Source organism: Chlorella variabilis, assembly GCF_000147415.1.
Source record: "Chlorella variabilis unplaced genomic scaffold CHLNCscaffold_9, whole genome shotgun sequence".
Taxonomy (NCBI): Eukaryota; Viridiplantae; Chlorophyta; class Trebouxiophyceae; order Chlorellales; family Chlorellaceae; genus Chlorella; species Chlorella variabilis.
In genome coordinates this window covers 1603870-1615258 of record NW_005435079.1, presented here as the reverse complement: position 1 = coordinate 1615258, position 11389 = coordinate 1603870, and the positions used below count along the sequence as shown (strand labels likewise).

General features: G+C 70.1%; 4 protein-coding genes across 4 annotated transcripts in view; 2 read left to right on the top strand and 2 right to left on the bottom strand.

The window, feature by feature from the left end:
* The window catches only part of CHLNCDRAFT_145631 (expressed protein), a gene marked incomplete at both ends in the record, with an annotated part of 11746 nt that extends 8659 nt beyond the window's left edge, over window positions 1-3087 (bottom strand). The window contains 8 exons of the mRNA XM_005847966.1: window positions 106-142; window positions 255-331; window positions 548-702; window positions 1061-1178; window positions 1394-1508; window positions 1732-2277; window positions 2433-2709; window positions 2951-3087. Of these exons, the coding sequence (XP_005848028.1) occupies window positions 106-142; window positions 255-331; window positions 548-702; window positions 1061-1178; window positions 1394-1508; window positions 1732-2277; window positions 2433-2709; window positions 2951-3087 (1462 nt within the window). The remainder of the gene's footprint in view (window positions 1-105; window positions 143-254; window positions 332-547; window positions 703-1060; window positions 1179-1393; window positions 1509-1731; window positions 2278-2432; window positions 2710-2950) is intronic.
* Window positions 3088-3402: 315 nt separating this feature from the next.
* CHLNCDRAFT_145630 (hypothetical protein) lies at window positions 3403-5409 on the top strand (the record flags this gene model as incomplete). Its single annotated transcript, XM_005848136.1, has 7 exons — window positions 3403-3463; window positions 3672-3785; window positions 4002-4057; window positions 4204-4428; window positions 4657-4791; window positions 4956-5049; window positions 5222-5409. 7 exons carry the CDS (start codon window positions 3403-3405, stop codon window positions 5407-5409), a joined length of 873 nt encoding a protein of 290 aa, XP_005848198.1.
* A 730-nt stretch (window positions 5410-6139) lies between these two features.
* On the bottom strand, window positions 6140-8173 carry CHLNCDRAFT_52212 (expressed protein; the record flags this gene model as incomplete). The annotated part of the gene is made up of 6 exons (XM_005847965.1): window positions 6140-6262; window positions 6413-6794; window positions 7094-7184; window positions 7379-7432; window positions 7624-7882; window positions 8081-8173. 6 exons carry the CDS (start codon window positions 8171-8173, stop codon window positions 6140-6142), a joined length of 1002 nt encoding a protein of 333 aa, XP_005848027.1.
* A 362-nt stretch (window positions 8174-8535) lies between these two features.
* Window positions 8536-11389, top strand: part of CHLNCDRAFT_145628 (hypothetical protein) — a gene marked incomplete at both ends in the record, with an annotated part of 9364 nt that continues 6510 nt past the window's right edge. Inside the window, 8 exons of the mRNA XM_005848135.1 lie at window positions 8536-8640; window positions 8901-9074; window positions 9259-9715; window positions 9924-10012; window positions 10264-10462; window positions 10656-10743; window positions 10944-11006; window positions 11238-11365. Coding sequence (XP_005848197.1) covers window positions 8536-8640; window positions 8901-9074; window positions 9259-9715; window positions 9924-10012; window positions 10264-10462; window positions 10656-10743; window positions 10944-11006; window positions 11238-11365 — 1303 coding nt within the window. The remainder of the gene's footprint in view (window positions 8641-8900; window positions 9075-9258; window positions 9716-9923; window positions 10013-10263; window positions 10463-10655; window positions 10744-10943; window positions 11007-11237; window positions 11366-11389) is intronic.

Genomic DNA, 11389 nt, shown 5'->3' with positions numbered 1-11389 from the left:
GGGGGGGGGTGGGGTCAGAGGCAAGAGAAGCACAGGGACACGGTGGTAAAGGAAGGGACGCGGCCAGCGGCCGTGGAGCGTGTCCCGCGGGTGGGCCAGGTGCACCCACCCCGCCCAAGCGCACCCGCCCGGCCGCGATGCCCTGGCGGCGGCGGCCGCCGCGCACCGCCCTGCCAAAACGGTGCACGCCCCCCGGCCTGCCCGGCAAGACCAGCTGCCCGCCCGCCCACCCACCGAGTGCACCCAGGCCCCACGGCGGAGGTGAAGCCAAAGTAGCCGCCGATAAGGTCGGAGGGCGTGAAGATCTTGTCGCTGCTGCTGTCAGCCAGGTCTGCGAGGGGCAGGCAGGCGGCGGCGGCGGATGAGCGGCCAGCAGGCCTGGGCGGCCGCGGATGGCGGGCGCACTCGCTTCGCTCCCAGCCACCGCCATACAGGGGCCGCTGCAGGCGCCGGCGCCGGCGCGGCGCAGCAGCCCACCCACGCCGCCCCACAGCCACCCCAGCCACGCGGAGTCCCTGCCGGTACCGCCCGGGCGTGGTGCCCCCACCTATGAATGCCACCTTGGCGTCTGGCGCCATGCCGATGTACCCCTCCGCCGCCTCCTCCGCCAGGGTGGTACCGTAGGGCATGCCCACCAGCGTGCCCACCACGTGCGTGCCGTGGCCGTTGGAGTCCTCGGTGTCGCCATAGGCGCGGTGGTACCTGCGGGGGAGGAAGGGGCCATGGGGGGCAGGGGGGCAGGGAGCAGGCTTTCCTTTAGTGGTTGTGCTTACAGTTTGGACAGCCGCATAGGTACTCGCGACACGGACCACAGGAGGAGGAGCAGGTGGCGGTGGGGCGGCAGGGACGGCAGCCAGCGGGACTGCGGCACCTCCCCGGTGGTGTGGCCGGCTGGGCGGCTTGGCGGCGCGCCCCGTGCAGCTGCCAGCCACACCCGCCGCAGCACGGCTGCGCATGCAGCAGCGACGCGATGCTGCCACAGCATATGCCCCGCCGCAGCGCCACCCGCGGCGAGACCCCAATCTAAGCCCCCCCCCCCCACCCAGACACACACACACACCTGATTTTGCGGTGCTGAGTGGAGTCCAAAGTGCGGATGCCGTCCTGCAGCGTCACCGACGCCTGCCACTGGTCGCTGCCGTCAAACGCGGGGTCGGACAGGAAGCAGTGGAAGCGGTCTGCATGGCGCAAGGGGGTGGGGGTTAAAGAGGAGGGAGGCAGGCTGAACGGCGGGGTGGGAAGGTGTGCCCGGGCAAGGGAAACAGGGAAACCAGCCCGCACGGCAGCAACCGGGGCACCCACAAATAAAAAACAGCAGCAGCAGCGGCGGCAGCGGTGGCGCGTCCCAGGCTGCCCGCCAGGCCGCGGCGATCTGCGCCGCCGACCCGCTCACCTATGCCGCTGTCTCCGCACCCCACCACCTGGCCCTGCCCCGTGATGCCTGCCGCCCAGATGGGGTGGTAGGCGGCGTCTATGCCTGAAGAGCCCGATGAGCTGGGCTGGGCAGACTGCGGCAGGGCAGCGGCAGGCAGGCGGCGTCAGGGTGTGGGGACGGCGCCAGCGGCAGCTGCAGCGCCAGCCAGGCCGCTGCACACCTGCACATCCACCCGCACCAAGCTAGCAGGTGCCAGTCCCCGAGGAGGCAGCCGCCTGACCAGCTGCCCTCCCGCGCCACAGCAGCCCGCCCGCACACGCGCCCACACAAGCGCCCACACACGTGTTCACAGGCACCTGAGAGATGGTGCTGGCGCGGATGTTGTTGAGCCGCATCTTGGGTGCGGGCGCCACCCAGTGCGTGGCGGGGCGCTGCGCCAGCCAGTCGAGCACCTCCGCCAGCCGCTGCGCCGGTGCCAGCACTATGGCGGCGTCTGCGCTGCCGCGCCGCACCCGCGCCCCAAACCGCTGCAGCAGCGGCGGCGCCCAGTCGGCAGCCGCGGCGGCGCCGGCGTCGCGGCGCTCCCGCTCCAGCGCCACCCGCCGCGAGCGCTGCTGGTGCTCCACCGGCCCCGCGGCGGCGCGCTTGGGCGTGGGCCCTGCAAGGCCGGGGAAGGCCACCACTGCACCCACCAGCAGCTGCCCGGCGGCGGCATTCCATTCAGAAGCTGCCGGCAGCGAGTCTCGCAGCGCCGCTGCCGCCTCTGCGGCGGCCTGCGTGGCGTTGGCGCCCGCGCTCCGGCCCAGGGCGGCCAACCGCTCTAGCTGCGGCGCCAGCTGCTCCAGCTGCTGCAGCAGGCCCCGCCACTCTGGCGCCAGCTTGTCCCGCTGCTCGTGCAGGCCCTGCAGGTGAAGCCAGGCGGGACGGCGTGGAGGGGCTGGCGGTGATGCACGTGCCGGGGGCGTCGCACATTTGGGTTGGCGGCCGGCATGCAGGCCGCACGGGAAGGAGAGCAATGCACCATGTAAACCACCACCACCGCCGCCACCCGGCTCACCAGCCACAGCACGTGCTCGTGCTGCTGCACCGCGTCTGCCGCCTCGGCGGGCCCCACCACCACAAGCGTGTGGTGCGGCAGGTAGTGCGCAACGTGGCACCCCGCCGCCTCTATGTGCGCCACCACCGCCGCCTGCTGCGGCTGGCTCAGGTCGGGGCGGTGCGTGAGCAGCCACTGGCGCGCGCCGCGCAGCGCGCCCCAGGCCGGGCTGGCGGTGTGGTGGCGGGGAGTGGGCGGCGCGGGCAGTGCGGCCTCGCCCAGCAGCCGCCGCTGGTGCCTGCGACAGCGATGAGCGCAGGCGTTGTTGTAAGTGGTGGGTTGCGCATGCAGCCATCCATCCAGGACGAGTGGTTGGTTGACCGGCAGCTGCTGCCGCCAGGTGGCGGCGCCTGGCGCGCCCGGAAGCTGGCGGCGGCGCGGCGGCGGCGGCGGCGGGTTGTGTGGTGCGGCAAGCCGCGGGCAGGCGCCTCCGAGGAGCACGGCGGGGTTGGTACAGGAGCCTGCAGCCGCCCCCTCACCTCATAAACTCCTCCTTTGTGTCAATTTGACGGGTCCGCAGATGAATGGTTGGGAACTCGACCTCTGGCGCCGCCAGGCCGTTCTGGAAGGCTGATAGAAGACAGCCTATGCCCAAGAGCAGGGCAGGAAGGTTCATGGCCAGACGACAACCGTCCTCCCCACTCGGATTCCACCTTGAAACCGGTCCAGGTGTTGTCTAGGTACGTGGGTTGTTGATTTCAAGGCCGCAAAGCGGTTGAAACGATCAAAATCGTGGGGCCGCGTTAAAACCATTGCGCCAGCTCAGCAGTTTTGCCAAACAAGCCAGGCGGCCTTCCTGGCGTCATCGGCCACCCTCTGTGTCGTCCCCTAGCCATCTGAAAGCAGGCGGCAGACGCTTGCCGATTACCCCCGACACCGAACCACTGCCGCTCCCCGCCGATCGCCCTTGCCCTTCCCAGCCCGCAAACATATGACGGAAAGCAGCAGCGACGAAGGAATACCACTGGCGCAGATGAGGGGCGCCAAACCAGGTGTGGCTGCTGGGGGAGCCCGAGCACAGCCCTGTAAGCCTACGCACGGCCGCAACTGCTTCCTCTGGCCCCGGCAGCAGCGCGATGGAGCTGTAGCAGTCCGCCTTCCTGCCGCCGCCATGCCGCCGCCGCCACGCCGCTGCCTCCGCCGCGACTCTACCGACACTGCTGTGTGCCCCGCGCCCACCCCTGCGCGCTGCTGCGCCAGCCGAGCTCAAGAGCGAGGAGGGAAAGCCCGGTGCCGCACCCGAGCCAGCAGCTGACGACGGCAGCAGCAAGGAGGACGATGTGCCGCTCAACACGCGCAAGGCGGGCAAGCCGGGTAGGTGTGGGGTGGCCTGGCGGGGAGCCCTCCTTCCCAACGATTTAGGACGGTTGATCCGAGCGCCTCAGCAACCCCAGCGCGGCAATTGGGGGTGCCATCGCTGCCGCAGCAGCGGCCGCAGCGCTGTCGCCAGTGTTGCGACGTGTCGCCGCCACCCCCGGCCCACCGGCCACCCCCGCACCGCAACACCCCAACCCCTTCTTTGGTCCGAAGCCCAGAACGAAAAGAAACCCACCACAAAGTCGGGTGGCAAGGCAACGGTGGAAGAGGTGCGCTGCCCAGGGGGCAGGCGCGGGGCAGGCGGGAAACCGGGGCAAGGTCGGGGGGTCAGTTGGTTCCCAACCAATTTGGTCGGTGTTGGCTTGGAGGCACCCTTTCACCACACCCAACCCCAACCCCTCCCTCTGCCCAGCAGGAACCCGAATCGGGAGGCAAGACGAAGCCGGGCAGCGGTAGCAAGAAGCGGGCGGCGGCGGCGGCGGCGGCCGACAAGCCCGCCGCCAAGAAGCCGGCGGCGGCGGCGGGCGGCAAGAGGAAGGCGGAGGGCGGCAACGGCAGCGTGACGGCGGCAGGGGAGAAGGTGAAGAAGGAGCGCAAAGTGTTTGACATGCCAGGCCAGACGCGGGACACGCCGCCAGAGGTGAGAGGCGGGCAGGGGGCTGAAGGGCACGGGCTGGCCGGCATGGGCAGCTTGGATGGAGTGGCGGGGAGGTGGGGGGCACAGGCTGCTCGGTGGCGAGCGTAGGAGGGCCAGGCTGCTGCTGCTGCTGGCACCGCTGCCGTCTTCCCTGCCTGGGGCCTCCCTCCCCAGACCTCAGCCCACCAGCCGCCGCCCGGCGCCCACTCCCGCCCTCCCCGCCCGCCGCAGGTGGACGCCCTGCGCCGCTTCTACTCCTCCCTCAAGGAGCAGCGGCCCGGCAGCGAGATGGCCACGCGGTGGTGCGTGCATCACGGGCTGCTGCCGCGGGAGGAGGCGGAGGCGTGGGTGGTGGAGCAGGCACAGGTGCGCGCAAGGGGGGACCCAGGCAGCAGGGCATGCGGCCAGCGTGTGCCAGCTGGGCAAGCTAGAGAGCTCGTGCTGGCCTGGCTTGGCAGCGTGCAGGTCCCTGCACGCTGCCGCCTCTCAGCACCGCCTGCGCCACCTGTGCCCCCGCCCGCCGCGCGCAGAAGAAGAGGGCGGGCGCGCCGTCGCCCAGCAAGCCGGCAGCCAGGAAGCAGGCGGCGGCAGGCTCGTCGGCCAAGCGCAAGCGGGCGACGGCAGGTGCGCGCCGGGCAGCCGGGGCTGGGCAGCGCCTCCCTGCTGTTGTCGCGCGCAGCTGCCACCGCAATGTGCGTCAGTTTACCAACCAGACACAGAACCGCTGAGAAGAAAGAGGAGCCGCAGCTACTTCCTCCCCATGCCCCTCGCCCACCCTGCACCTCGCCGTGTGCAGCAATGAGCGAGGATGAAGATGGATCGTCCGATTTCAAGAGCGCCAAGAAGAAGCCGGCAGCCAAGAAGAAGCCGGCAGCGGCCAAGAAGGCGGCGCCGGCGGCTGGCAGGAAGCCGCCGCCCACGCGAGACGTGGCCTTCACCGATGGCGGCCTGAGCGGTGCGCCTCAGCCTGCCGCTGCAGGCTGATGCTGCTGCCGGCTGCTGTCCACTCTGCCGTGTTTGCTTCTTGGTGCCTGGGAGCCTGTGGTGGCAGTGACACCGACAGTGCATACGTGTACCAACCCCCGCCGCCCGCCCCCCCGAGCGGCTGAGTGCAGGCAGCGACAGCGATGATGGCGTGCCGCTGCTTGCACGCAAAAAGGCGTGACCTCGTGGGCAGGCGGCGGGAGAGTGGTGCGCTGGATGGCGCGGCCCCTGCCGCGCAGCGGGTGCAGGGCTGTGTTGCCTGCCTCTGCCCGCTCCCCTGCCGCAGCTGGCCTCTCGGCAGCGCTGGGTAGCGTGTTCGTGCCTGAATGCCATGCCCTCTCGACGACTGAAATGCTGTCTACATGGCATGTGCATCTGAAAATTGCAATGGGTACCAAAGCTGCTGGAATGCCGCGGCTAAAGGGTGAGAGGGATGGCAGAGAGGGCAAGAAGGCTGAGAGGGATCTGGGGCAGTTGCTCAGAACGCTGCACACACATAGATCATGCAGCAAGAGTAGTGTGATTGGAAAGGGCAATTATGCGCTGCAGTAAATTCCAGGGAAATGACATTCAACAGAGGAGGTGGGCACAGGGTTGTGGTGTCATACCAAGCAACCCTGATTGGAAGTGTGTGAAAAGAAGAAGGAAGAATGGAACTGCAACCAGTACACGCGGTACACGATATCACCACCCACTGGGAGTTTATTGTGTGCAAGTGCACTGGCCAACCTCAGAGCTCCTGGTGCAACGCCGCCGGCGCCGCGCCGTCATCTGCGGGTGCAGGCAGCACGTCTGCCCCGGCCCACGTGTGCTGCTGCCAGATGCTGAAGCGCAGGCTCAGGAAGATGCGGAACTGCGAGGGGGCGGGAGGGGAGGGAGGCAGGGAGAGGGGGTCGGCAAGCCGCGGCAGCACAGCTCACCTCCCGCTGATCCAGGGCCAAAGTATCCTGTGCGTCCACACAGGACAGGCAGGAGCCCCCCCAAACACACACGCCATGCACACCTGGATGAGGGCCACCAGGCCCAGCAGGCGCAGGCCGTCGTACGACACGCCCCAGCCCGCCGCCTCCACGGCGCTCCGCCGCCGGCTGCGCGGCGGGTAGCGGTGCCGCTCCGCGGCCTGCGAGGCGGCGGCGTACTGCCGGCGCTGCCGCGCCTCGGCATACCCCGCCAGCGCCAGCGGCAGAACCAGCGACAGCAGCAGCTGCGACAGCCCAAACACCGTCTCGCAGTAGCAGGTCGCCACGTCATCAGCTGCCTGCTGGGCAATCGAGGCATGGCCAGTGGCGGCCCCGGCGCCGCCCGCGGCGGCGGCAGCGGTGCAGATGTTCCACGGGCAGGGAGCATCGGCAGGCCCAGCGCCCAGTTCGCCGCTGCCGTCGCCGCTGCGTGCCCAGGGGCACCGATCCGCAGGAGCCGCAGCAAAGAGGACCTCAAAAGGCACCGCCAGGCGTGTGGCCAGCTGCTTGAACGCCGCTCAGAAGAAGGGGCGCTGCCGCGCCTGCGTCACCGTCAGCAGCCTGCAGGCAAGGGGTGCCGGGAGAGGTGGTGGGTGGTGTCAGGCAGAGCATGCCGGCATGGTACCATGTGCGCTGTCGCCACCCGGAACGGCTCCCTAGCCGCTACACCGTGCACCGAGTGCTGGCTGCAGGCGTGCTCCACCTGCACAGCCTCCACACCGCACCTGCACAGCCTCCTGTTGTTGAGCATGTTGAGCAGCGTGCCAAAGGGAGTCAGCAGAGCCTCCAGATAGAAGGGCAGCAGGTATCCCAGCTCTGCAGGCAGGACGGGCACCACGCGGCTGTGGACGCAACCAGCAATGGAGGCGGCAGGCCTGCTGGCATGCACTGGCTACGCGGCAGCTGCGACGCAGGCAGGCAGGCAGGTTGGGCGCCGAAGAGCTGGTTTCTGCAGCTGACGGCCGCCAGGTGGGCTGAGCAGCGGCGCGGGCAGCCAGCGTTGCTCTCACGCGTCAGCAGCTGGGCGCCCCAGCGGGACCAGGTGACCCACAGGAGGCAGAAGGCTGCAAGCAAGGTGCGCGGGCAGGGGGAGGGCAGCAGGCGGGCCAGGCACCGCTCAATCGCCGCGGCCGGCGCCTCCTTCATGTGAAAGCGGCGGGCTGCTGCTGCCGGCCGGACACAGCCCCGCAGGCAAGTGGCGGGGGATGGCCTCGTGCCTCATCCCCAGTCCCCAGCCCCAGCCTCCTGGGCCCACCTGGCCACGTGTCGTGAGCGCCCTGCGCCGTGCCGCCGGCGTGCGCAGCCAGGTGCCAGACCAGCTGCGGGCAGAGCAGGTCGCTGAATGCCCGGGCCGCTGCCAGCAGGTAGGGCCGCAGGGCGACGTAGGTGCACCGCTTGGCTGCAGAGAAGACCAGCACTGCCAGGGAGATGGCGTGGGTGCCGCAGAACAGCAGGGAGATGGCAGGGGAGACGCCAGCGGGGGTGCGCAGCGCCAGAACTATCGCGATGGCGGCCTGCGGGCGGTTGGGAGGCAACTCCGGGTTCGGTGACGATTGTGCTTTGGGTTTGGGCTGGCAAACAGGTCCCAGGGCGTGGGGGAAGCATCCGGCGCTGCTCAGCGCGGCTGATTGACATTGGTGGGTCTGATATCACGCCAAAACACACAGCCGCTACAACCAACGCGCCGCCGACCCCACCACCTACGTGCCCACCTGTGTGATGGCAAAGGCTCGGTCCTGGGCAATGCGCTGTGTATGGAAGTGCTGGCGGAAGCCGCGCTCCGCCTCGCTGCTTTCAAACCGCATTGTGGCGCGGGGCTAGCGGACGGCGACACGGGTCGGAACCGGGCCGGCGGCGGCGGCAGTGGGATGCCGGCCCGCCAGCGCTGGCAGCCAAGGCTCGCAGAGTCGTAGTGCGTCACAGGCGTGAGGGATGGAGGGGAGCCCGCACAGCCTGCGGAACTCTGAGCCAGCCGAAGGCCAACCCAACTCACAAGACGCTTGCAGCTCGATCAATGCGGTGTGGTGACACCGCCATCACCTAGCAGCAGGCAGATGCGCATTCAGCGCCCCCGGGAGCAGGGCCATCGCCAGCCTGTTCCCACGTCAGCTTCAAACCATGTTCAATCACCGCCTGCTAGCAGGCCTGGACACTAAAACCAGCACTGATGGGCAAGAAGAGGCCCCCGGCGGGGGCGATTGAGGAGGAGGAAACGTTTGTGAGAGGGGGAGGCTCCGGCTTGGCCCCTGTGGTGGAGCGAAAGCTAAAGGAGGTGCGACATAATCCATTGTGCAGTCTAAAAAGTGTTTTGGGATGTATTGGCCGCCATGCATTGCATGCCTCACGCTCAGGGCTGGTTTCTGGCGTTCGCGGAGGGGCATGAATCGGTCAGAGGCGCAGAGCGCCATTGCCTGCCACCGCCTGATGTGCGGCGGTGGTGGCGGCAGCTGCCGCCGCCGCCGCCAGGCTGCTCTCGTGCCGTGCCTGCGTGCTACGGCTCCGCACGCTGCCTCACGCCTCACCCGCCTGCAGGAGGCGTATGCGGAGGCAGAGGCGGATCTCCTGTCCGGCAAGAAGGGCGGCAAGCGGCGCAAGGGAGGCCAGGCGGTGGCGGGCGGCGAGGGCGGCGACGAGGAGGATGCCTTCTTCTCCGGCCTGGCCCTGCAGGGCAAGCTGCCCAAGTTTGTGGAGCTGCTCAAGTTCAAGGTGATGCTGGCTGGCTGAAGAAAGGGGTGTGTGCGTGGCGGTGTGGTGTGAAAGGGGTGACGGGCAGGCGGCGGTTGATGGGTGCTGCAGCTCGAGAGCGGCGGTGGGCCAGCAGCGCGCAACCATGCATGATTGTGGCTGCCTACCGCCACCGCTGCCACCGCCCTCCCTCCTGCTGCTGCAGAACCTGAGCCGCGGGTGCAAGCTGTGGGGCGCCGTCATCGAGGTGTCGCCCCGCGAGCTGGTGGTCAGCCTGCCGCACGGCCTGCGGGGCCACGTGGCATACGCCGAGGCCTCAGACTGGCTGGCGGGGCAGAGCAAGGCAGCGGCGGCCGCCGGCGCGGAGGCAGCCGGCGAGGACGGCGCCGCCGCCATCGCCGCCGCTGCCGCCGGAAAGAAGCGCAAGGCGGGCACGGCGGCGGCGACAGAGGTGGTGCTGCCCCCTCTCACAGACCTGTTCACCATCGGCCAGCTGGTCAGAGGCACGGTGGTGGCCCTGCGCTCCGGCAGCAGCGGCGACAGTGAGAGCGCCGGCAAGGCGGGCGCCAAGAAGGCAGCGGCCGCAGAAGGCGGCGCCGGCGGCGCCAAGAAGAAGCGGGTCGACCTGTCGCTGCGCGTCTCCAAGATGAACGCCGGCCTGGGTGCGCCCTGCCTCCTGCCACCTGCCGTCGCCTGCCGTCGCCCGCCGCCTGCCCGCCTGCCCTGCGTCCCGGGCACGGGCGTGGCCCTAGCCCCTGCCTTTCCACCCCCGCATTGCCTTGCCGGCAGCCCAGCTGGTGACAGCCCCGCACACGCAAACCTGCCACAGACACGCTCACCCCCCGCCTGCGCCGCCGCCGCCTGTTGCAGGGCCGGAGTCGCTGCGTGAGGGCCTGGCGCTGCCTGCCTGCGTGAGCAGCGTGGAGGACCACGGATACCTGCTGGCTCTGGGGGTCAAGGTGGGTGCTGCTGCTGCTGGCATGTGTGTGTGTGTGTGTGTTTGTGTGTGTGTGTGTGTGGTGGGTTGTTGGGCGGGTGGAAGTGAGGCCGCGAGCCGCAGCGACGCAGCTCCCTGCCGCTGCCGCAGCGCCTGCCTGCCCGCGGCCCGGCTGGCAAGCAGGTGCAGTGCGGCGCTCATGCCGTTGTCGAGCTTTATTTCTGCTAACTGGCCCAGTGCACCCTTGCCCCTCCCCCCCCTGCCCCGCGCCAGGGAGTCAGCGGCTTCCTGCCCAAGAAGGCTGCGGCCGCGGCGGGCCGCGCCCTGGCCCCAGGCATGCTGCTGGATGTGGCTGTGCCCCCGGGGGGCGCCCCCAAGCCCGCCGGCGGCGGCGGCTCGGTGCTGGGCGTGGTGTGCGCGCCCGAGGCGGTGGCGATGGCGGTAGCGCGCGAGTGGGAGGGGCTCAACATAGGTGGGGTGGGGTGGGGGGAGAGAGTGCCTTGTGGTGGCGGCTGGTGCTGGTCGGGCGGAGGTGGTGAGCTGACGCGCTGTGGCGCAGGCTGCACCGGAGCCGCAGGCGGCCTGGCCGCCTCCGGGGGGCCCGGGCTCGCACCCCCACCATCCACGCAGCGGCAGCCCCCCGCCCACACGCCCCATCCCTGCAGGCTCCCTGCTGCCCGGCCAGCTGGTGGCGGCGCGCGTGCGCAACGTGCTGTCAGACGGCCTCCTCTGCTCCTTCCTCACATACTTCAGGTGCGGGCTGTGCTGCTGCTGCTGCTGCTGGTGGTGGTGGTGGTGTTGGTGGCTCTGCAGCCAAGCATTGTAGCCTGCTGCAGCCTGGCTGGCGGGGCGGTTGGGCAGTGGGCGGCTCGCCATGTTGCTGGCGCCGGCGCCACACGGGAGCACCCGCTTGCCATGAGCGCCCGCCCCTCCCTGCCCCTCCCTGCCCGCAGCGGCACCGTGGATCCTTTCCACCTGGGCGCTGACCTGGCGGCCGACTGGCGCAAGCAGTTCAGGTGCGGCGGCGCTGCTGGGCTGCTGGGCTGATGCTTGATGTGTGTGGCGGCCCGAGCCGCACACCGGCCGCCGCCCTCTCAGGCACCAGCCCTCCACATCTGCTGCCGCTGGCGCTGCTGGCGCCGCAGCCGCTGGCCGCCAGGGCTACCTTGCTGCTCACCTCGCTGCACGGTGCCAACCCTGACCCTCCCTGCCCCCCCGCGCGCCCTGGCCCCGCCCCCGGCCCGCAGCCCCAACCAGCGCCTGCGGGCCCGCATCCTGTATGTGGACCCCGCCTCCAAGCGCGTGGCCCTCACACTGCACCGCCACCTCATCTCCGCCTCGCTGCCAGTCAACTTTCCCATGCTGGGCCAGGTGGGTGTGGTGGCGGAAGGGGGGGGGG